General features: G+C 39.1%; 1 protein-coding gene across 17 annotated transcripts in view; it reads right to left on the bottom strand.

The window, feature by feature from the left end:
• LOC124040425 (calcium-activated potassium channel subunit alpha-1-like) overlaps positions 1–26,078 on the bottom strand; it is a 251,371-nt gene that overhangs the window by 61,859 nt on the left and 163,434 nt on the right. For 14 of the 17 annotated variants that reach the window (XR_006839718.1, XM_046357604.1, XM_046357600.1 and 11 more), the window contains 11 exons: positions 23,391–23,466; positions 20,335–20,505; positions 17,899–17,990; positions 13,640–13,750; positions 12,042–12,147; positions 7,388–7,470; positions 5,401–5,470; positions 4,923–5,078; positions 3,702–3,811; positions 2,830–2,898; positions 160–246 (listed from right to left, as the gene is read on the bottom strand). Coding sequence is in view for 16 of the 17 variants with exons in the window: in XM_046357604.1 (XP_046213560.1) it covers positions 160–246; positions 2,830–2,898; positions 3,702–3,811; positions 4,923–5,078; positions 5,401–5,470; positions 7,388–7,470; positions 12,042–12,147; positions 13,640–13,750; positions 17,899–17,990; positions 20,335–20,505; positions 23,391–23,466 (1,131 nt within the window). In the remaining variant the exon portion in view is untranslated. Of the gene's footprint in view, positions 1–159; positions 247–2,829; positions 2,899–3,701; positions 3,812–4,922; positions 5,079–5,400; positions 5,471–7,387; positions 7,471–12,041; positions 12,148–13,639; positions 13,751–17,719; positions 17,812–17,898; positions 17,991–20,334; positions 20,506–23,390; positions 23,467–26,078 lie in introns of all 17 variants that reach the window. The other 3 variants (XM_046357601.1, XM_046357608.1, XM_046357614.1) reach the window with 1 other exon arrangement.

The raw sequence follows: 26,078 nt of genomic DNA on the forward strand, positions 1-26,078 counted from the left end.
TGTCATTATGGGGTATTGTGATGTCATTATGGGGTATTGCATATAGATTGCTAAGGACATTTTTAATTTATTCGATTTGAGATTAAAGCACATTAACAAAATGTGGAAAAAAAATCAAGGGGTCTGAACACTTCCCAAAGGCTCTGTACAAGTACCTACCTCTTAACTTCTTTGGCATCGCTGGCGATAAAGAAGCCCAAGGTTCCTTCGTGCATCTTCACATGGTTCCCGGGGTTGATGAGAGTGCTGTTGAAAAATACAAAACAAAAATAGAATGGTCGTCAAGGAGGAGAATCATTCTGTTACAGGCAGTTAGCATCCGAATGCTCTAAACACGAGGAATGGTACACACTTAGACAAGACCACTATCTAGTATGGACAAACAGAGGATGGTGACTGGAACGTAGCTCATGAGAATCACTGTAAAACACACGTAAATCAAAGTTGACACTGCTATTATGAAATTGACTGCGTCATCCAATGGTGATAGATGGTGATATATAGAACCTCCTCCATCTGTCAAGGATGAGAATGAACATTCAGGTAAGGTTAGGTGTCTTGGAGAGAACAAAATTAGAGCTAAGGTACTGTATACTAGCCTGGTCACCCCAGACCAGTTTGAGCACAACCATACCTGTATTCTAGCCTGGTCACCCCAGAACTGTGACAAATCACATAATATGTTACATGGACTCTGTTTTAAATAATAGGGGTAGACATGATTTATGAATGACTAACACTACATCTGCAAGGTCCCTGTCCCTCAGTCGAGTATTGAATGTCATTGTATTGAATTGAAGGAAAGATTCAACCACAAATACCAGGGAGCTTTCGAATGCTTCATAAAGAAGGGCAGTGATTGGTCGATGGGTCACAATAACAAATCACACATTGAATAATCTCTTTAAACATGGTCAAGTTAATAATGATGTTGCGGATTATGTATTAAACCACCCGGATACATCAAAGATGCAGACGTCCTTCTGAACTGAGCTGCAGGACAGGAAGGAAACTGCTCAGGGATTTCACCATGAGGCCATTGGTCATTTTAAAAAAGCTACAAGAGTTCAATGTCTATAATGGGAGAATACTGGGGATGGATCAACAACATTGTAGTGACTCCACAAAAATGACAGAGTGAAAAGAAGAATACAAATATACAGAATAAAAATATTCCCAAACATGCATCTTGTATGTAACAAGGTAGTAAATAATAAGTAATACTGCAACAATAACAAAAATCACAGCGAAGGAATATACTCTTTTTGGCCTAAATACAAAGCCTTATATTTGGGCCGATTCCAACACAAATCAAATCAAATTTTATTTGTCACATACACATGGTTAGCAGATGTTAATGCGAGTGTAGCGAAATGCTTGTGCTTCTAGTTCCGACAATGCAGTGATAACCAACAAGTAATCTAACTAACAATTCCAAAACTACTGTCTTATACACAGTGTAAGGGGATAAAGAATATGTACATAAGGATATATGAATGAGTGATGGTACAGAGCAGCATACAGTAGATGGTATCGAGTACAGTATATACATATGAGATGAGTATGTAGACAAAGTAAACAAAGTGGCAGGGGCCTTTCGAGTGCTGCAGCGGTCTAAGGCACTGCATCGTAGTGCTAGAGGCATTACTACAGATGCGGGTTCTATCCCGGGCTGTGTAGCAGCCGGCTGTGACCGGGAGACCCATGAGGACGGTGCACAATTGGCCCATTATCATCTGGGTTTGGCCAGTCGGGATGTCCTTATCTCATCGCTCTCGAGCGACTCCTGTGGCGGGCTGGGCGTACGCAAGCCGACACAGTTGCCAGTTGGACAGTATTTCATCCGACACATTGGTGTGGGTGGTTAAGCGAGCAGTGTGTCAAGAAGCAATGCGGCTTGGTCATGTCGTGTTTCGGAGGACGCATGGCTCTTGACCTTTGTCTCTCCCGAGTCCGTACGGGAGTTGCAACGATGGGCCAAGACTGTAAGTGCCAGTGTGGGGAGAAAAAAAGTACTAAAAAACAACAACCACACATCACTGTGTAACTGCCTCCTTATTTTCAAGCATGGTGGTGGCTGCATCATGTTATGGGTATGCTTGACATCATCAATACTGGGGAGTCTTTCAGGATAAAAAGAAAGGGGATGGAGCTAAGCACAGGCAAAATCCTAGATGAAAACCTGCTTCAGTGTGCTTTATACCAGTCACTGGGAGAGGATTTCCCCTTTCAGGACAATAACCTACAACACAAGGCCAATCATACACTGGAGTTGCTTACCAAGAAGACAGTGAATGTTCCTGAGTGGCCAAGTTAAAGTTTTGACTTAAATCTGCTTGATTTATATGTATTGCAAGACTTGAAAATTGCTGTCGAGCCATGATCCACAACATCGTGACAGAGCTTGAAGAAGTTGCAGAGTATGTTGTGAAAATTGTTCACCAAAAACATGACAATTAAATACATTTTAATACCACTTTGTAACACAATAAACTGTGAATTCAAGGGGTCTGAATACTTTTGCAAGGCACTTTATGTGTCATGGCTGTGGGTCTGTTGGAAAGAGAGTAGCAGCATTGTGACATTAATTCACAAATATTAACATTTGGCAAATGGATAACCTGTATAGCGCCGCATGTGAAGATGTACAATTGGCAATTTCTTCCCTAGGTTCCTGCCTTTCTAGGGAGTTTTTCCTAGTCACCGTGCTTCTACATCTGCAATGCTTGCTGTTTGGTGGTTTTAGGCTGGGTTCCTGTATAGCACTTTATGACATCAGCTGATGTAAAAAAAAAAGGGCTTTATAAATACATTTGATTTGAACTGTACCTGCTTTCCCGTATATCAGACTTGTACTCGATAGCGATCAGTAGCAGCTTTAGCTTCACATAGCAGAGTCTGGAGAGGAGCATTCAAAAACATCAATATTATTAAACAATCAATGTGACAGAGAGAGAGAGAGAGAGAGAGAGAGAGAGAGAGAGAGAGAGAGAGAGGGAGAGGAATGTCGAGAGCGAACGATGGCGAGAGAGAGAGAGAGAGAGAGAGAGAGAGAGAGAGAGAGAGAGAGAGAGAGAGAGAGAGAGAGAGAGAGAGAGAGAGAGAGAGAGAGGGAGAGGAATGTCAAGAGCGAACGATGGCGAGAGAGAGAGAGAGAGAGAGAGAGAGAGAGAGAGAGAGAGAGGGAGAGGAATGTCGAGAGCGAACGATGTCGCGAGAGAGAGAGAGAGAGAGAGAGAGAGAGAGAGAGAGAGAGAGAGAGAGAGAGAGAGACAGAGGAATGTCGAGAGAACGAGAGCGAACGATGGCGAGAGAGAGAGAGAGAGAGAGAGAGAGAGAGAGAGAGAGAGAGAGAGAGAGAGAGAGAGAGAGAGAGAGAGAGAGGAGAGGAATGTCAAGAGCGAACGATGGTGAGAGAGAGAGTGAGAGAGAGAGAGAGAGAGAGAGAGAGAGAGAGAGAGAGAGAGAGAGAGAGAGAGAGAGAGAGAGAGAGAGACAGAGGAATGTCGAGAGCGAACGATGGCGAGAGAGAGAGAGAGAGAGAGAGAGAGAGAGAGAGAGAGAGAGAGAGAGAGAGAGAGAGAGACAGAGGAATGTCGAGGGAACGAGGGAAGAGAGAGATAAAGAAAGAGAGAGGTGGGCGATGGTGATTTGAATATAATTGATATAGTAGGTACTTCAGAAAACAGTATCATACTTACTCACAAATGGTGGGGAAGGATAAGCCCACAAAGGCACTAGACAGGTACTCAGTATACATTTCATTGGCTACTCCTTCCAGATAATACTTCTGCCACGTGTCCTCTTCAATCTGAAACAATAACGGATAAAACACGGCTTGCAAAGGTACCGTATATTATCAAGAACATATTTTATTTACCTCGCACAAAAAGTTAACCAAAGTGACCATAAAGCAAATAACCCTGTAAGTGTATGTACATCAACGGTGTTGTTTTAAATATAAAACAAGTATTCCGAAATTACAAATACAGTCAGAAAATGGAACAGTCTGTACAGTCGAGGCCAAAAGTTTTGAGAATGACACAAATATTAATTTCCACAGTCTTTAGATATTTGTTGTCAGATGTTACTATGAGATACTGAAGTATAATTACAAGCATTTTCAATGGCTTTTATTGACAATTACATGAAGTTGATGCAAAGAGTCAGAAAATGGAATAGTCTGTACAGTCGTGGCCAAAAGTTTTGAGAATGACACAAATATTAATTTCCACAAAGTTTGCTGCTTCAGTGTCTTTAGATATTTTTTGTCAGATGTTACTATGGAATACTGAAGTATAATTACAAGCATTTCATAAGTGTCAAAGGCTTTTATTGACAATTACATGAAGTTGACGCAAAGAGTCAATATTTGCAGTGTTGACCCTTCTTTTTCAAGACCTCTGCAATCCACCCTGGCATGCTGTCAATTCACTTCTGGGCCACATCCTGACTGATGGATGACTCAGACCTGTGTTATCGAGAAAATCACTGACACGATATCAGCTGGTCCTTTTGTGGCAGGGCTGAAATGCAGTGGAAATGTTTTTTGGGGGATTCAGTTCATTTGCATGGCAAAAAGGGACTTTGCAATTAAGTGCAATTCATCTGATCACTCTTCATAACATTCTGGAGAGTATGCAAATTACCATCAAACAAACTGAGGCAGCAGACTTTGTGAAAATTAATATTTGTGTCATTCTCAAAACTTTTGGCCACGACTATATATTTAAAATAGTCTGAAAATTCCCTTCATTAGTCTTTACTAGGACCCAGGCACCTACAGACAAAGTGTGATCAAAGGATGCTGTACAAAAGCCTGTGGACAAGTGGAATAATCTCCAGCTCTTCCTGGTCATTCGAAATGGATTTGAACCAGCGACCTAAGGATTACAGTCTGTTCAGGTCTCCCCAACATGTACCTTGATAAAGGACCTCATGGAGAAGAGGTTGGCCAGCATGGTGGAGAGGCCCTGAGCCAGACAACTCTGAGCGATGAAGCCAAGCTTCAGCTCAGCAAGGCAAATGGCATCGTCACCCTCCTTCCAGTTCCAACTGGGAATGTTCAAAAGGTGCGCCTGGGGACACGCAGGAAACATGCAGAGAGATTAGGGTTACAAAATGTCGATAAGGGTCGATAAAGTTACAACCACAAAATATATAATTGAGGTGCAGCATTTTGTAGCATTTCCTGGTTGGAGGATTCCGAATGTCCTCTTAATCATCCATTATGATTACTGGGAATCTGGAAAAACCTGGCAATTTTATGAAATTTACAACCCCAAAATATATAATTGAGGTGCAGGAAGAATATCAGTAGAGAACTCATGTTCTCAGCCTGCCTCCGCTGGAGTTCAATGACACATTGTAACAACTCTGATGGGGTTGTACTGCACACACCTTGTTGTGGTACTGCAACATCTGGGTAATGATTCTGATCTTCGGGTGGTAGTTCTTGATGGATATCACCCTGAGGTAATGTTAGAAGAAACAATGTAAGAACCCGTCTACAGGATCTTGGACTCAGTAGTAACACCGTTTTCTTACTCAGGGAACTTGAGAGTTGACATTGGCATATTGTATGGCAATTATAACAGTCAATTATGTTTGGTACCTTATCTATTATCAATGCATTACTCCAGAATACATACAGTTGAAGTTGGACATTTACATACACTTAGGTTGGAGTCATTAAAAATCGTTTTTCAACCACTCCACAAATTTCTTGTTAACAAACTATAGTTTTGGGAAGTCGGATAAGACATCTACTTTGTGCATGACACAAGTCATTTTTCCAGCAATTGTTTACAGACAGATTATTTCACTTATAATTCAATGTATCACAATTACAGTTGGTCAGAAGTTTACATACACTAAGTTGACTGTGCCTTTAAATAGCTTTGGAAAATTCCAGAAAGTTATGTCATGGCTTTAGAAGCTTCTGTTAGGCTAATTGACATCATTTGAGTCAATTGGAGGTGTACCTGTGGATTTATTTCAAGGCCTACCTTCAAACTGAGTGCCTCTTTGCTTGACATCATGGGAAAATCAAAAGAAATCAGCCAAGACCTCAGAAAAAAAATGTAGACCTCCACAAGTCTGGTTCATCCTTGGGAGCAATTTCCAAATGCCTGAAGGTACCACGTTCATCTGTACAAACAATAGTACACAAGAATGAACACCATGGGACCAAGCAGCCGTCATGCCGCTCAGGAAGGAGACGCGTTCTGTCTCCTAGAGATTAATGTACTTTGGTGCGAAGAGTGCAAATCAATCCCAGAACAACAGCAAAGGACCTTGTGAAGATGCTGGAGGAAACAGGTACAAAAGTATCTATATCCACAATAAAATGAGTCCTATGTCGACATAACCTGAAAGGCCGCTCAGTAAGGAAGAAGCCACTGCTCCAAAACCGCCATTAAAAAGCCAGACTACGGTTGCACATGGGGACAAAGATGGTACTTTTTCGAGAAATGTCCCCTGGTCTGATGAAACAAAAATAGAACTGTTTGGCCAAAATGACCATTGTTATGTTTGGAGGAAAAAGGGGTAGGATTGCAAGCCGAAGAATACCATCCCAACCGTGGAGCACAGGGGTGGCAGCATCATGTTGTGGGGGTGCTTTGCTGCAGGAGGGACTGGTGCACTTCACAAAATAGATGGCATCATGAGGCAGGAACATTATGTGGATATATTGAAGCAACATCTCAAGACATCAGTCAGGAAGTTAAAGCTTGGTCGCAAATTGGTCTTCAAAATGGACAATGACCCCAAGCATACGTCAAAATGGCTGAAGGCTTAAGGACAACAAAGTCAAGGTATTGGAGTGACCATCACAAAGCCCTGACCTCAATCCTATAGAAATAGCGTGTGCGAGCAAGGAGGCCTACAAACCTGACTCAGTTACACCAGCTCTGTCAGGAGGAATGGGCCAAAATTTACCCAACTTATTGTGGAAGGCTCCCAAAACGTTTTTCCCAAGTTAAACAATTTAAAGGCAATGCTACCAAAAACTAATTGTGTGTATGTAAACTTCTGACCCACTGGGAATGCGATGAAAGAAATAACAGCTGAAATAAATCATTCTCTCTACTATTATTCGGACATTTCACATTCTTAAAATTAAGTGGTGATTCTAACTGACCTAAGACGGGGGGATATTTACTAGGATTAAATGTCAGGAATTGTGAAACAGAGTTTAAATGTATTTGGCTAAGGCGTATGTAAACTTCCGACTTCAACTGTATTCACATGCTTTCAAGTATAATTGTTGTCCTCTAGTCATATTTCAATGGGATAGTAAATATGTAATATGTTTTGTAAATCAACAATATCTTTGCAAGGTATATTTGTACAACACAATAGGTTGATAACGTTGTATCTGTACCTCATGATGTTGGAAGCATCCTCAGCATCAGGGTCTGCACAGTATTTATTAGCTAGGATCAAACAGGCATCTGCTGACTCTATCTGAGGGATGACAGAAGACTAGATAAGACCTGACTATCTGAGGGATGACAGAGAGACTAGATAAAACCTGACTATCTGAGGGATGACAGAGAGACTAAGTAAGAATTGACTATCTAAGGGATGACAGAGAGACTAGATAAGACCTGACTATCTGAGGGATGACAGAGAGACTAAGTAAGAATTGACTATCTAAGGGATGACAGAGAGACTAGATAAGACCTGAATCTATCTGAGGGATGACAGAGAGATTAAGAACTGAATAGATCTGAGGTATGACAGAGAGATTAAGAACTGAACAGATCTGAGGGATGACAGAGAGACTAGATTAAGAACTGAATAGATCTGAGGGATGACATAGAGACTAGATAAGACCTGAATCTATCTGAGGGATGACAGAGAGACTAGATTAAGAACTGAACAGTTCTGAGGGATGACAGAGAGATTAAGAACTGAATAGATCTGAGGGATGACAGAGAGATTAAGAACTGAATAGATCTGAGGGATGACAGAGAGACTAGATTAAGAACGGAATAGATCTGAGGGATGACAGAGAGATTAAGAACTGAATAGATCTGAGGGATGACAGAGAGACTAGATTAAGAACTGAACAGATATGAGGGATGACAGAGAGATTAAGAACTGAATAGATCTGAGGGATGGCAGAGAGACTAGATTAAGAACGGAATAGATCTGAGGGATGACAGAGAGACTAGATTAAGAACGGAATAGATCTGAGGGATGACAGAGAGACTAGATTAAGAACTGAATAGATCTGAGGGATGACAGAGAGACTAGATTAAGAACTGAATAGATCTGAGGGATGACAGAGAGACTAGATTAAGAACTGAACATATCTGAGGGATGACAGAGAGACTAGATTAAGAACTGAACAGATATGAGGGATGGCAGAGAGATTAAGAACTGAATAGATCTGAGGGATGACAGAGAGACTAGATTAAGAACTGAATAGATCTGAGGGATGACAGAGAGACTAGATTAAGAACTGAATAGATCTGAGGTATGACAGAGAGATTAAGAACTGAATAGATCTGAGGGATGACAGAGAGACTAGATTAAGAACTGAATAGAGCTGAGGGATGACAGAGAGACTAGATTAAGAACTGAATAGATCTGAGGGATGACAGAGAGACTAGATTAAGAACTGAACATATCTGAGGGATGATAGAGAGACTAGATTAAGAACTGAACAGATATGAGGGATGGCAGAGAGATTAAGAACTGAATAGATCTGAGGGATGACAGAGAGACTAGATTAAGAACTGAACATATATGAGGGATGACAGAGAGACTAGATTAAGAACTGAATAGATCTGAGGGATGACAGAGAGATTAAGAACTGAATAGATCTGAGGGATGACAGAGAGACTAGATTAAGAATGGAATAGATCTGAGGGATGACAGAGAGACTAGATTAAGAACTGAATAGATCTGAGGGATGACAGAGAGACTAGATTAAGAACTGAATAGATCTGAGGGATGACAGACAGACTAGATTAAGAACTGAATAGGTCTGAGGGATGGCAGAGAGATTAAGAACTGAATAGATCTGAGGGATGACAGAGAGACTAGATTAAGAACTGAATAGATCTGAGGGATGACAGAGAGACTAGATTAAGAACGGAATAGATCTGAGGGATGACAGAGAGACTAGATTAAGAACTGAATAGATCTGAGGGATGACAGAGAGACTAGATTAAGAACTGAATAGATCTGAGGGATGACAGAGAGACTAGATTAAGAACTGAATAGATAGGGATGACAGAGAGACTAGATTAAGAACTGAACAGATCTGAGGGATGACAGAGAGACTAGATTAAGAACTGAATAGATCTGAGGGATGACAGAGAGACTAGATTAAGAACTGAATAGATCTGAGGTATGACAGAGAGATTAAGAACTGAATAGATCTGAGGGAAGACAGAGAGATTAAGAACTGAATAGATCTGAGGGATGACAGAGAGACTAGATTAAGAACTGAATAGAGCTGAGGGATGACAGAGAGACTAGATTAAGAACTGAATAGATCTGAGGGATGACAGAGAGACTAGATTAAGAACTGAACATATCTGAGGGATGACAGAGAGACTAGATTAAGAACTGAACAGATATGAGGGATGGCAGAGAGATTAAGAACTGAATAGATCTGAGGGATGACAGAGAGACTAGATTAAGAACTGAATAGATCTGAGGGATGACAGAGAGACTAGATTAAGAACTGAATAGATCTGAGGGATGACAGAGAGACTAGATTAAGAACTGAATAGATCTGAGGGATGACAGAGAGACTAGATTAAGAACTGAATAGATCTGAGGTATGACAGAGAGATTAAGAACTGAATAGATCTGAGGGATGACAGAGAGACTAGATTAAGAACTGAATAGAGCTGAGGGATGACAGAGAGACTAGATTAAGAACTGAATAGATCTGAGGGATGACAGAGAGACTAGATTAAGAACTGAACATATCTGAGGGATGACAGAGAGACTAGATTAAGAACTGAATAGATCTGAGGGATGACAGAGAGATTAAGAACTGAATAGATCTGAGGGATGACAGAGAGACTAGATTAAGAACTGAACATATATGAGGGATGACAGAGAGACTAGATTAAGAACTGAATAGATCTGAGGGATGACAGAGAGATTAAGAACTGAATAGATCTGAGGGATGACAGAGAGACTAGATTAAGAATGGAATAGATCTGAGGGATGACAGAGAGACTAGATTAAGAACTGAATAGATCTGAGGGATGACAGAGAGACTAGATTAAGAACTGAATAGATCTGAGGGATGACAGAGAGACTAGATTAAGAACTGAATAGGTCTGAGGGATGACAGAGAGATTAAGAACTGAATAGATCTGAGGGATGACAGAGAGACTAGATTAAGAACTGAATAGATCTGAGGGATGACAGAGAGACTAGATTAAGAACCGAATAGATCTGAGGGATGACAGAGAGACTAGATTAAGAACGGAATAGATCTGAGGGATGACAGAGAGATTAAGAACTGAATAGATCTGAGGGATGACAGAGAGACTAGATTAAGAACTGAATAGATCTGAGGGATGACAGAGATTAAGAACTGAATAGATCTGAGGGATGACAGAGATATTAAGAACTGAATAGATCTGAGGGATGACAGAGAGACTAGATTAAGAACTGATTAGATTTGAGGGATGACAGAGAGACTAGATTAAGAACTGAATAGATCTGAGGGATGACAGAGAGACTAGATTAAGAACTGAATAGATCTGAGGGATGACAGAGAGACTATATTAAGAACTGAATAGATCTGAGGGATGACAGAGATACTAGATTAAAAACTGATTAGATCTGAGGGATGACAGAGAGACTAGATTAAGAACTGAATAGATCTGAGGGATGACAGAGAGACTAGATTAAGAACTGAATAGATCTGAGGGATGACAGAGAGACTATATTAAGAACTGAATAGATCTGAGGGATGACAGAGAGACTAGATTAAGAACTGATTAGATCTGAGGGATGACAGAGAGACTAGATTAAGAACTGAATAGATCTGAGGGATGACAGAGAGACTAGATTAAGAACTGAATAGATCTGAGGGATGACAGAGAGACTATATTAAGAACTGAATAGATCTGAGGGATGACAGAGAGACTAGATTAAGAACTGATTAGATCTGAGGGATGACAGAGAGACTAGATTAAGAACTGAATAGATCTGAGGGATGACAGAGAGACTAGATTAAGAACTGAATAGATCTGAGGGATGACAGAGAGACTAGATTAAGAACTGAATAGATCTGAGGGATGACAGAGAGACTATATTAAGAACTGAATAGATCTGAGGGATGACAGAGAGACTAGATTAAGAACTGAATAGTTCTGAGGGATGACAGAGAGACTAGATTAAGAACTGAATAGATCTGAGGGATGACAGAGAGACTAGATTAAGAACTGAATAGATCTGAGGGATGACAGGGAGATTAAGAACTGAATAGATCTGAGGGATGACAGAGAGACTAGTTTAAGAACAGATTCTATACAGACAGATTCTGAGTCTGAAATGGCATCCAATGGGCCATAAGGCTCAGGACATTAGACAGATACCAATCGCCCTGGTGCTCCCTCTAAAGACACCACAGCAGAATCAAAGAGATCACAACTACATTCATTCAGAGCTATGAACAGTAGCTATCATACGTCACAGAGCGTTCATTTCTGACTTCTAACAAAGTACTATGTTCCTGTCGTATCTAGTCTATTTATTTCCCCTTTATCAATCTCCCTGATTTACCTGGCTGTGTCAACGAATGTTTGAAAGTAAAACATTTGTTTTTATATAAAGGTAACCGATTTGTAACTCTTTATAAAGGTAACATCATTGTAACTCTTCATAAACGTGACCGTATTGTAAGAGTGACCAAATTGACTTATACGACAAGGACCTGGTATAGTTCTTGAAGAGTTGGTTGGAGATGCACTGTTGAGGCCGTTTTGCTCTGCTATAGCAGCTGTAAGGTATGAGTCAGGTAGGTTCATACATCATTGAAACAGGCCAGTTACCTTGACTCTGGCCAGGTCGTGTGGGTTGAGAACAGATCCCTGGTAGAACTCCACCTGGGTGAAGTGCCGCTTGAACAAGGCTTCCAGCTCAAGATTAGGGGAAATACTGGGACACAAAGTAGAGTGTGTTAATGTTAACCGAGGCTTCCAGCTCAAGATTAGGGGAAATACTGGGACAGAAAGTAATATAATAATAATAATATAATAAAGTGTGTTAATGTTAACCGAGGCTTCCAGCTCAAGATTAGGGGAAATACTGGGACAGAAAGTAGTGTGTTAATGTTAACCGAGGCTTCCAGCTCAAGATTAGGGGAAATACTGGGACAGAAAGTAGTGTGTTAATGTTAACCGAGGCTTCCAGCTCAAGATTAGGGGAAATACTGGGACAGAAAGTAGAGTGTGTTAATGTTAACCGAGGCTTCCTGCTCAAGATTAGGGGAAATACTGGGACAGAAAGTAGAGTGTGTTAATGTTAACCGAGGCTTCCAGCTCAAGATTAGGGGAAATACTGGGACAGAAAGTAGTGTGTTAATGTTAACCGAGGCTTCTAGCTCAAGATTAGGGGAAATACTAGGACAGAAAGTAGAGTGTGTTAATGTTAACCGAGGCTTCTAGCTCAAGATTAGGGGAAATACTAGGACAGAAAGTAGAGTGTGTTAATGTTAACCGAGGCTTCCAGCTCAAGATTAGGGGAAATACTGGGACAGAAAGTAGAGTGTGTTAATGTTAACCGAGGCTTCCAGCTCAAGATTAGGGGAAATACTGGGACAGAAAGTAGAGTGTGTTAATGTTAACCGAGGCTTCCAGCTCAAGATTAAGGGAAATACCGGGACAGAAAGTAGAGTGTGTTAATGTTAACCGAGGCTTCCTGCTCAAGATTAGGGGAAATACTGGGACAGAAAGTAGAGTGTGTTATTGTTAACCGAGGATTCCAGCTCAAGATTAAGGGAAATACTGGGACAGAAAGTAGAGTGTGTTAATGTTAACCGAGGCTTCCTGCTCAAGATTAGGGGAAATACTGGGACAGAAAGTAGAGTGTGTTATTGTTAACCGAGGCTTCCAGCTCAAGATTAAGGGAAATACTGGGACAGAAAGTAGAGTGTGTTAATGTTAACCCGAGGCTTCCACCTCAAGATTAGGTTGTGTACTCACACTTGTGTTAATGTTAGGGCTCTGAGTGAGGTCTTCTCCTCAGCAAGTCAAGTTGCAATTCATTGTGTAGTAATTGAAGGGTCATTTATTCTAATGATGCAACGGGTGGGCTATACCAAACGGTTTCCATGGATCTGGATGCTTATCAGGATATAGTCATTGTAGAGTCTGAGTATTCCAAAACAAGGAAAGGTGGTAGCAGCTCCCAAAAGGTTGTTGGGATCAATTTTGGGAGCTGCTATCACCTTTCCTTCTCTGAAACACTCAGTATTGTTATGAGTCTTGGGGCCAGTTTCCCAGACTCAGATTAAACCCATAGTCCTGGAATAAAATACACTTTCAATGGACTTTCAATTGGTTTTTATGGTTTTTAGTCCAAGACTAGGTTTAATCTGGGTCCGGGAAACTGGCCTGTAAAGTGTAAGGAAAAAACATGGTACACTTACTTATGGAGAAAAACAATTTCTACATTGACATCATCCCTGTCCTTGTGTAGGAAGTCTTTAAGGAAGTTGGACACACTTTCAAGGGTAATATGACCACAGACCACGATGTGCCTATAGGAAATAAGATCCAGGAATAGTCATAAGATTTTAACTATGGTTTGCTAAAAGCTGCAGCCAAAGTAAAGATGTTGATAGACTGCTGACGGATGTTTCACGTTCTTTCTTGACTCTGGAAAAAAAAAAATCATACGTTGGATCTGACAGATTTTTTCAATATTTTTTTTAAGGACCTGGAAAAGTCGGTTTCCGTGTAGACAACACACACAACCAGCCCACTGTTTATTACCAAACAACACATCATTCTCCCTGACTTCTACGGTACATGTTCTTTGATGAACAATAGTCCATTGTTATGTGAACAGTTGACAGTAATAAAGCCCTTTAGACTGTACAGTTCGTCCTATGTAAGGCCTGAAGGACGGGTCAAGAGCAGAGAGCATTCCGGCTTCCCACTAACAGATTAAAAATAATGACAATTTCCATTGTTGGAGATTACGATGTGATTGCTACATTCTACAATCCAGAAAAGAGCTTATCTTTAGCAAGATTCATGTTGTCTCCACGGGGGGGTAACTTTCCATCAGACAGTATCCCTGCTACAGGATAGTACCCGCAGGATTGTGAGATAAACTCTTCATTGTGAGATAAAACTCAGGATGGGGTTAAGAAGGGCATTTCTTTAAGCTGTTATTGCAATGATCAATTCCATCACATATTGTACCAAACTTATTGGTTTGAAGATTTACAGTGGGGCAAAAAAAGTATTTAGTCAGCCACCAATTGTGCAAGTTCTCCCACTTAATAAGATGAGAGAGGCCTGTAAATTGTCATCACAGGTACACTTCAACTAATGACAGACAAAATAAGAAGAAAAAAATCCAGAAAATCACATTGTAGGATTTTTAATGAATTTATTTGCAAATTATGGTGGAACATAAGTATTTGGTTAATAACAAAAGTTTATCTCAATACTTTGTAACATTCCCTTTGTTGGCAATGACAAAGGTCAAACGTTTTCTGTAAGTCTTCACAAGGTTTTCACACACTGTTGCTGGTATTTTGGCCCATTCCTCCATGCAGATTTCCTCTAGAGCAGTGATGTTTTGGGGCTGTTGCTGGGCAACACGGACTTTCAACTCCCTCCAAAGATTTTCTATGGGGTTGAAATCTGTAGAATGGCTAGGTCACTCCAGGACCTTGAAATGCTTCTTACGAAGCCACTCCTTCGTTGCCCGGGCGGTGTGTTTGGGATCATTGTCATGCTGAAAGACCCAGCCACATTTCATCTTCAATGCCCTTGCTGAAGGAAGGTTTTCACTCAAAATCTCACGATACATGGCCCCATTCATTATTTTCTTTACACGGATCAGTCGTCCTGGTCCCTTTGCAGAAAAACAGCCCCAAAGCATGATGTTTCCACCCCATGCTTCACAGTAGGTATGGTGTTCTTTGGATGCAACTCAGCATTCTTTGTCCTCCAAACACGACGAGTTGAGTTTTTACCAAAAAGTTATATTTTGGTTTCATCTGACCATATGACATTCTCCCAATCTTCTTCTGGATCATCCAAATGCTCTCTAGCAAACTTCAGATGGGCCTGGACAGGTACTGGCTTAAGCAGGGGGACACGTCTGGCACTGCAGGATTTGAGTCCCTGTCGGCGTAGTGTGTTACTGATGACAGGCTTTGTTACTTTGGTCCCAGCTCTCTGCAGGTCATTTACTAGGTCCCCCCGTGTGGTTCTGGGATTTTTGCTCACCGTTCTTGTGATCATTTTGACCCCGCGGGGTGAGATCTTGCGTGGAGCCCCAGAGCGAGGGAGATTATCAGTGGTCTTGTATGTCTTCCATTTCCTAATAATTGCTCCCATAGTTGATTTCTTCAAACCAAGCTGCTTACCTATTGCAGATTCAGTCTTAACCCAGCCTGGTGCAGGTCTACAATTTTGTTTCTGGTGTCCTTTGACAGCTCTTTGGTCTTGGCCATAGTGGAGTTTGGAGTGTGACTGTTTGAGGTTGTGGACAGGTGTCTTTTATACTGATAACAAGTTCAAACAGGTGTCATTAATACAGGTAACGAGTGGAGGACAGAGGAGCCTCTTAAAGAAGAAGTTACAGGTCTGTGAGAGCCAGATATCTTGCTTGTTTGTAGGTGACCAAATACTTATTTTCCACCATAATTTGCAAATAAATTCATTAAAAATCCTACAATGTGATTTTCTGGATTTTTACTTTTCCTCATTTTGTCTGTCATAGTTGAAGTGTACCTATGATGAAAGTTACAGGCCTCTCTCATCTTTTTAAGTGGGAGAACTTGCACAATTGGTGGCCGACTAAATACTTTTTTGCCCCACTGTAGATACAAGTAATTTATACTAACAACTTCTCACATACCTGCACATGATTTCGAAATAAATCGAACATTGTGTATCTTATTACATTTCTTATTTATTATATTGTATCTTGTTTACATTATAGAATTGGGTCTTTATGTGAATATTACAGATAAATTCTATTCATATTTGTATATGAAAAGGTATGAAAAGGGGGAATATACTAGGACAGTAGGACTGGGAGATAAGAATACGAATCACATGAAACAGAAATACACATCCTTCAGAATGCAGAAGAAAGGAGAAGAGAATAAATTACCAAAAACAGACGCTGGCTATAGAGACTTGACTAAAAAAAATATATATAAATTACCATATCAGACGCTGGCTATAGAGACTTGACTAAAAAAAGTATATATAAATTACCATATCAGACGCTGGCTGAAGAGACTTGACTAAAAGAAAGTCCCCAAAAATTATCCACAACAAATTAAACAACAAAAAAATTGTAAAAACGAGCCAAGAGAAGTTTGGTCAGAGGGATGAGGCAGTAGGGATGAATCCTACTGTACTTTGAGATACACATATCGTAACTTGAATTTCTGCATATAATCATCCATTGATTGATGTCAATGGGAGATTTGCATGGAAATTTGAGTTATGAGCACACATCTCTATTTGGTCCCTTCGGTTGTAGGTCTGACTGCAGATTAAGGCCAGGAATGTAGCAGGGTTTAGAAAATCAAATGAACCACACAAAAAAAACAAGGAGATAAAAGTCAACTGGAAGCAAGCGAGGAACATGCAAGAGCGTACGTGGACATGAAAAAGACACAAAAAAAAGGTAGACCACTTTATTAACATTCATTTGAAATCATCTGGGAATAAATTAGATTTAGATTAGCTGATTATTTAACTAAAAGTTAGTCCCGTTTTGTAAATCTGTTTCCTAGGACACTTAATTAAGACACTAGTCATTATAAATGGTGAAGTATTTTCAATGACATCATCTCTGTCATTAAGATAGAGCATATAATGTTAAAAAAACAACAATATATTTATGAATTTAGAAATGCTATATAAAATGACTACATCTCCAGTTGGAATCAGTCCTGACTTTACGTGCCCCCTCCCAAAAATAAAAACCAATATATTTATGAATTTAGAAATGCTATATAAAATGACTACATCTCCAGTTGGAATCAGTCCTGACTTTACGTGCCCCCTCCCAAAAATAAAAACCAATATATTTATGAATTTAGAAATGCTATATAAAATGACTACATCTCCAGTTGGAATCAGTCCTGACTTTACGTGCCCCCTCCCAAAAATACAAAATAATCATATGTGCATTGTGGTGGGTGGTAAGATGCATATGACCGGCAAACACAAAACACAGAAACAAACATAAAGCATTCTAGTAAACAAATGAGTAAAAACGATAAAGCATATAGCAAATAATGCTTTTGACACGATGACGGCTAGCACACGAATACCGCTACAAAACAACAGCATATGCTTTTCATGGCCAAACTCTCCAGTCACCTGTGTAACTTAAAAATATATATATATTTTTAAAAAGTCTGGTACTCCTCTGTAGGAGAGGGGGGGGGGGCAATTTGAGAAGTCACACCAAAACCCACACCTTTTACAATCATTTTGTTTGTTTGTTTATTTGTTTGACTTACTTTCTGCCTCGGGTCGAGTTATAACTCCCTCCGTATTTCTTCCGATTAAGGATGAGAGCAGCAATTTCTGGCACGTAGCGAGCAAACATGGCCTACATGCATGGAACAGAGAAAGAAAAGGGCATGCAGAGGACGATTCTACTGCGGCAGAGGCAGTAGAGCCTCCCGGTAATACTTACTTTCTCCCATTAACAGCACTATAGGAACCACCATATTTCTTGCGGTTTCCTATTAACTCTATGATTTCAGGGACGTAGCTCGCAAACATGGCCTAAGGAGAAGATAGGAGACAGAAGAAGAGACTAAAACAAAGATAGGCAAAGAGAGAGAGAGAGAGCAGGGCGTCTATTTTTGCTTCAAATATATCCGTAAAATCTGAAAATTCTAGAAAAAAATTAATGAAAAAAGAATAGAATAGAAAATTTGCAACAAAAAAATTGTTAATTTCTCTCGAAACAATTAGTTGATGGATAGAACAAGTCAGATTACTACATTATAGTAAAAGTTAGAACAAAATCTTAAATTATGTAAATGTTATCATATTCAGATTCTAGGGGGATAAAAGTATGATTAAGCAAATGAAGAAGAAAAAAATGTCAGGAAATTTAACTTAACTTTTTCTTAAGCTTTTACGGATATTTAGTTAGGGGAAAAAGCAGGAGAATGACACAGTTGACACTGTACGTCAATCTGTTATTGAAAAAGTTTTCAGGTAATAAAAAGGAAGGAAAAAAACCTTATATGCCATGTTTTGTCCAACAAACACTTATGCCAGGCTGATTTGAATAGCACAGCCTAACATATCTGCACATTTAAATGAGCTGGAAAATGTGTTTATCCAATAGATTTGAGGCCTTTATGCTTAAATTTGACTTGTAATTATGATGTATAAATTTACAGTATATACAAAGTGTACATAACTGACTTGCAGTATTGTATACATGTATATAAACTATATAATATAACTTACATAAATGTAACTAAACTTGGGTAAAAGAGTGATTGGTAATGTCACTGATAATACTCTGAACTACTGTAGTACTGTCCTACTGTCTGAACTAACTACTGTACTTCTGTCTGAACTAACTACTGTAGTATTGTCCTACTGTCTGAACTAACTACTGTAGTATTGTCCTACTGTCTGAACTAACTACTGTAGTATTGTCCTACTGTCTGAACTGACTACTGTAATACTGTACTTCTGTCTGAACTGACTAATGTAGTAGTACTGTCCTACTGTCTGAACTAACTACTGTAGTAGTACTGTTCTACTGTCTGAACTGACTACTGTAGTATTGTCCTACTGTCTGAAATGACTACTGTAGTAGTACTGTCCTACTGTCTGAACTGACTACTGTAGTAGTACTGTCCTACTGTCTGAACTGACTACTGTAGTAGTACTGTCCTACTGTCTGAACTGACTACTGTAGTAGTACTGTCCTACTGTCTGAACTGACTACTGTAGTAGTACTGTCCTACTGTATGAACTGACTACTGTAGTAGTACTGTCCTACTGTCTGAACTACTGTAGTAGTACTGTCCTACTGTCTGAACTGACTACTGTAGTAGTACTGTCCTACTGTCTGAACTGACTACTGTAGTAGTACTGTCCTACTGTCTGAACTGACTACTGTAGTAGTACTGTCCTACTGTCTGAACTACTGTAGTAGTACTGTCCTACTGTCTGAACTGACTACTGTAGTACTGTCCTACTGTCTGAACTGACAACTGTAGTAGTACTGTCCTACTGTCTGAACTGACTACTGTAGTAGTATTGTACTTCTGTCTGAACTAACTACTGTAATACTGTACTTCTGTCTGAACGGACTACTGTAGTACTGTCCTACTATCTGAACTAACTACTGTAGTACTGTACTACTGTCTGAACTGACTACTGTAGTACTGTCCTACTGTCTGAACTAACTACTGTACTACTGTCTGAACTAACTACTGTAGTAGTACTGTCCTACTGTCTGAATTAACTACTGTAGTATTGTACTACTGTCTGAAATAAGCCTTCTTCCATTGTTATCCATAAATAGAAATAATCAAGTCAAATCAACATAATAGTTTTGGTTGCATCATGCTAAGTGTGTGTAACTGGTCTAAAGTGATGTGTCATGTTGACCATCCTGCTGGTCTATAGATCACTCCTTTCACCGTGTTTGTTGGAATTTGGGGAGGGGACCTCAAGCATTGAGTGATCTGAAACCACACATTACTTTAGTTTACAGTGGAAATTATAAAAAACACAATCTTATTCGGTTTGAACCATATAGCAATTCAGTATATACTCAGAAATAAAACTATACAAAATATGATAATACATGTAAATGTGTATACCTTCAGTACAATTATTATTTAATAAGTACTATAGGCGTATTATACTTACAGATATAATGAACTTGACAATAATAAATAAACATCAACTACAAGACAACAATAGAGCTTTGATTTTCAACAGGCTTTTTGAAGTGCAGAGACTTCCCAGCTGTTGTTAAGGGCAGCAGTGGATAGGTAATCGTGATGGCTGGAGGTGTGATCGTATGCATGAAGGATAGAAGCGGGTTAGGTATAAATAAAATAAGAGAGTTTTTGTAATTATTTTTTTTTACCAAACCACCGAGGATGAAGAACACCATGAAAAGTCGTCCCAGGGTAGTTTTTGCATACACGTCTCCATAGCCCACAGTGGACATGGTAACCATCAGTAAGTAGACACATTCCCAGTAGGAAAGTGACTGGGAATTTTGGAAGTTTTCCCAAGGATCCCCTGAGTTTTCCACCTAGAACAAAGGTCACAATACTGGATATTGAAACAGAGGAACATACAGAGCGCCTTTTTCTTGTAAATCAATCTTGTATGACAACTTACTAACTAACTCATCTGATTTATTACTTACTTACTCAGTTATTTCTTAGTTATTACTTTGTGACTCACACCTTATCAATGATGTACTGTCTTCAGAACTGTACTAAACATTTACATTTTCAGAAGCAATGACTATGCTACCATCTAGAGGCCCTACACATTCTAAAAACAGATTTATTCCACAGGTATAACATGCATCAAAGTACTGTAGCTATATCTCTGTAGCTATATCTCTGTAGAATTTATCTCTAGGATATCTACTGTATGTAGGATATCTCTATAGGATCTCTGTAAAATATCTCTGTAGCTATATCTCTGCAGGATATCTGTGTAGCTATATCTCTGTAGAATAGATCTGTAGGATATCTACTGTATGTAGTATATATCTGTAGGATATCTCTGTAGCTATATCTCTGTAGAATAGATCTGTAGGATATCTACTGTATGTAGTATATATCTGTAGGATATCTCTGTAGCTATATCTCTGTAGAATAGATCTGTAGGATATCTACTGTATTTAGGATATCTCTAAAGGATATCTCTGTAGGATATCTACTGTATTTAGGATATCTCTGTAGCTATATCTCTAAAGGATATCTCTGCAGGATATCTACTGTATTTAGGATATCTCTAAAGGATATCTCTGTAGCTATATCTGTAGAATATATCTGTAGGATATCTACTGTATGTAGGATATCTCTGTAGGATATCTACTGTTTGTAGGATATCTCTATAGCTGTATCTCTGTAGGATATATCTGTAGGATATCTGTGTAGCTATATCTCTGTAGGATATCTCTGCAGGATATCTACTGTTTGTAGGATATCTCTATAGCTGTATCTCTGTAGGATATATCTGTAGGATATCTGTGTAGCTATATCTCTGTAGGATATCTCTGTAGGATATCTCCGTAGCTATATCTCTGTAGGATTTCTACTGTATGTATGATATCTATGTAGGATATCTCTATAGCTGTATCTCTGTAGGATATCTCTGTAGTTATATCTCTGCAGGATATCTACTGCATGTAGGATATCTGTAGTTATATCTCTGTAGGATATATACTGTATTTAGGATATCTCTGTAGCTATATCTCTGTAGGATATATACTGTATTTAGGATATCTCTGTAGCTATATCTCTGTAGGATATCTCTGTAGCTGTATCTACTGTATATAGGATATCTCTGTAGCTATATCTCTGTAGGATATCTCTGTAGCTGTATCTACTGTATATAGGATATCTCTATAGCTGTATCTCTGTAGGATATCTCTGCAGCTACATCTCTGTAGGATATCTACTGTATGTAGAATATCTCTGTAGGATATATACTGTATTTAGGATATCTCTGTAGCTATATCGCCGTAGGATATCTCTGTAGCTGTATCTACTGTATATAGGATATCTCTGTAGCTATATCGCCGTAGGATATCTCTGTAGCTGTATCTCTGTAGCTATATCTCTGTAGGATAACTACTGTATGTAGGATATATCTGTAGCTGTATCTCTGTAGCTATATCTCTGTAGGATATCTACTGTATGTAGGATATCTCTGTAGCTGTATCTCTGTAGCTATATCAGCATAGGATATCTCTGTAGGATATCTCTGTAGCTATATCTCTGTAGCTATATAGCTGTAGGATATCTCTGTAGGATATCTCTGTAGCTATATCTACTGTATATAGGATATCTCTGTAGCTATATCGCTGTAGGATATCTCTGTAGCTGTATCTACTGTATGTAGGATATCTCTGTTGCTATATCTCTGTAGCTATATCGCTGTAGGATATCTCTGTTGCTATATCTCTGTAGCTATATCGCCGTAGGATATCTCTGTAGGATATCTCTGTAGCTATATCTACTGTATGTAGGATATCTCTGTAGCTATATCTCTGTAGCTATATCTCTGTAGGATAACTACTGTATGTAGGATATCTCTGTAGCTATATCTCTGTAGCTATATCTCTGTAGCTATATCTCTGTAGCTATATCTCTGTAGCTATATCTCTGTAGGATATCTCTGTAGGATATCTCTGTAGCTGTATCTACTGTATATAGGATATCTCTGTAGCTATATCGCCGTAGGATATCTCTGTAGCTGTATCTACTGTATGTAGGATATCTCTGTTGCTATATCTCTGTAGCTATATCGCTGTAGGATATCTCTGTTGCTATATCTCTGTAGCTATATCGCCGTAGGATATCTCTGTAGGATATCTCTGTAGCTATATCTACTGTATGTAGGATATCTCTGTAGCTATATCTCTGTAGCTATATCTCTGTAGGATAACTACTGTATGTAGGATATCTCTGTAGGATATGTCTGTATTCCTTTCCTGCAGGCAAATGACCAATCCTCCCTCTAGTAGTGCCATGGGGGGAATGTTATTCATATTTTTCACAATTTCCTAATTAAATAAACATTTTTTTTTTTTACCTGAAAAACCAGTGTTTCTATATCAAACGGTTGTATTATATTTCAGTCTTCTGTGATGTGTATAAAGTGTAATATTGGGATACAAACTCAAAATGGAATACATTTCAACTCTATATCTGACATGGTGCAGGTGTCTTCTTTATTTAAACCATGTGTGTGAGGTGTATACTTCTGTTTCAAAGTAGATTTGTTTAAGACCACCAAGAAACACTCTGTGTGACCCTGACTTTGCCCACTGCATTATTAAAGGGGCTAGGTTGTACAATACTTTACTTAAATGGATGTCTGTTAGATGTGTCAAAGACTGAATATTTACAATCATATAGTTCTTCTGTTTCGCCTTTATGGTGCTGGGTAACTCACCAAATGTATGAAGCCTGCAGCTGTTAGCCATGTGCTTATGAAGATTGAACACAAATTCACCAGTTTTATGGAATTGCTATTGAAAACAAGAGAGGCAGACAATAACAATGAACATTGATAGAGTTGAACACCAAAATACCTGCCTTGTGAAGTTTTAAAAGAAGTGTACAGGATCCATGTTTGGTAATAAAATGTCGGTAGCAATTTAATTGACCTGTTTGTCAAAACAGTTGCCGTAATATAGTCATGAACATAACAAAAAGTAGTTTGGTTTCTCCAGTTGTTCCTATATTCCCTTGCACTATAAGTGCCTACCGGGGATTTTATTTAAAGAACATCCTTTGAGAAAAAGGGTGATATCTGGTGATATCTGGTTACAGAACCTCCTTTAAGATAAAGGGTGATATCTGGTGATATCTGGTTACAGAACCTCCTTTAAGATAAAGGGTGATATCTGGTTATAGAATCTCCTTTGGGATAAAGGGTGATATCTGGTTATAGAACCTCCTTTAGGATAATGGGTGTTATCTGGTGATATCTGGTGATATCTGGTTACAGAACCTCCTTTAAGATAAAGGGTGTTATCTGGTTATAGAATCTCCTTTAGGATAAAGGGTGATATCAGGTTATAGAACCTCCTTTAGGATAAAGGGTGATATCTGGTTATAGAACCTCCTTTAGGATAAAGGTTGATATCAGGTTATAGAACCTCCTTTAGGATAAAGGGTGATATCTGGTTACAGAACCTCCTTTAAGATAAAGGGTGATATCTGGTTACAGAACCTCCTTTAGGATAAAGGGTGTTATCTGGTGATATCTGGTTATAGAACCTCCTTTAGGATAAAGGGTGATATCTGGTTATAGAACCTCCTTTAGGATAAAGGGTGATATCTGGTTACAAAACCTCCTTTAGGATAAAGGGTGATATCTGGTGATATCTGGTTATAGAATCTCCTTTGGGATAATGGGTGATATCTGGTCATAGAACCTCCTTTAGGATATCTGGTGATATCTGGTTACAGAACCTGCTTTAGGATAACGGGTGATATCTGGTTAGAGAATCTCCTTTGGGATAAAGGGTGATATCTGGTTATAGAACCTCCTTTAAGATAAAGGGTGATATCTGGTTACAAAACCTCCTTTAGGATAAAGGGTGATATCTGGTTACAGAACCTCCTTTAGGATAAAGGGTGATATCTGGTTACAGAACCTCCTTTAAGATAAAGGGTGATATCTGGTGATATCTGGTTACAAAACCTCCTTTAGGATAAAGGGTGATATCTGGTTATAGAACCTCCTTTGGGATAATGGGTGATATCTGGTTACAGAACCTCCTTTAGGATAAAGGGTGATATCTGGTTACAGAACCTCCTTTATGATAAAGGGTGATATCTGGTCATAGAACCTCCTTTAGGATAGCTGGTGTTATCTGGTGATATCTGGTTATAGAATCTCCTTTGGGATCATGGGTGATATCTGGTTACAGAACCTCCTTTAGGATAAAGGGTGATATCTGGTTACAGAACCTCCTTTAGGATAAAGGGTGATATCTGGTTACAGAACCTCCTTTATGATAAAGGGTGATATCTGGTCATAGAACCTCCTTTAGGATATCTGGTGATATCTGGTTACAGAACCTCCTTTAAGATAAAGTGTGATATCTGGTTATAGAACCTCCTTTAGGATAAAGGGTGATATCTGGTTATAGAACCTCCTTTAGGATAAAGGGTGATATCTGGTTATAGAACCTCCTTTAGGATAAAGGGTGATATCTGGTTACAGAACCTCCTTTAGGATAATGGGTGATATCTGGTTATAGAACCTCCTTTAGGATATCTGGTGATATCTGGTTACAGAACCTGCTTTAGGATAACGGGTGATATCTGGTTAGAGAACCTCCTTTAGGATATCTGGTGATATCTGGTTACAGAACCTGCTTTAGGATAAAGGGTGATATCTGGTTATAGAACCTCCTTTGGGATAACGGGTGATATCTGGTTAGAGAACCTCCTTTAGGATAAAGGCTGATAGCTGGTTATAGAACCTCCTTTAGGATAAAGGGTGATATCTGGTTATTGAACCTCCTTTAGGATATCTGGTGATATCTGGTTATAGAACCTCCTTTAGGATAAAGGGTGATATCTGGTTATAGAACCTCCTTTGGGATAACGGGTGATATCTGGTTAGAGAACCTCCTTTAGGATAAAGGCTGATAGCTGGTTATAGAACCTCCTTTGGGATAATGGGTGATATCTGGTTAGAGAACCTCCTTTGGGATAAAGGCTGATAGCTGGTTACACACTGAGCTGCTCAACCCACAATATTATGTAACAGCAACAAAACAAAAATGTTATGATGTTACAGTCTTTACTGTATATTCCTACGGTAATGTTACAGTCTTTACTGTATATTCCTATGGTAATGTTACAGTCTTTACTATATATTCCTATGGTAATGTTACAGTCTTTACTGTATATTCCTATGGTAATGTTACAGTCTTTACTGTATATTCCTATGGTAATGTTACAGTCTTTACTGTATATTCCTATGGTAATGTTACAGTCTTTACTGTATATTCCTACGGTAATGTTACAGTCTTTACTGTATATTCCTACGGTAATGTTACAGTCTTTACTGTATATTCCTACGGTAATGTTACAGTCTTTACTGTATATTCCTATGGTAATG

The sequence above is a fragment of the Oncorhynchus gorbuscha genome, linkage group LG07 (assembly GCF_021184085.1).
Source record: "Oncorhynchus gorbuscha isolate QuinsamMale2020 ecotype Even-year linkage group LG07, OgorEven_v1.0, whole genome shotgun sequence".
Classification (NCBI taxonomy): domain Eukaryota; kingdom Metazoa; phylum Chordata; class Actinopteri; order Salmoniformes; family Salmonidae; genus Oncorhynchus; species Oncorhynchus gorbuscha.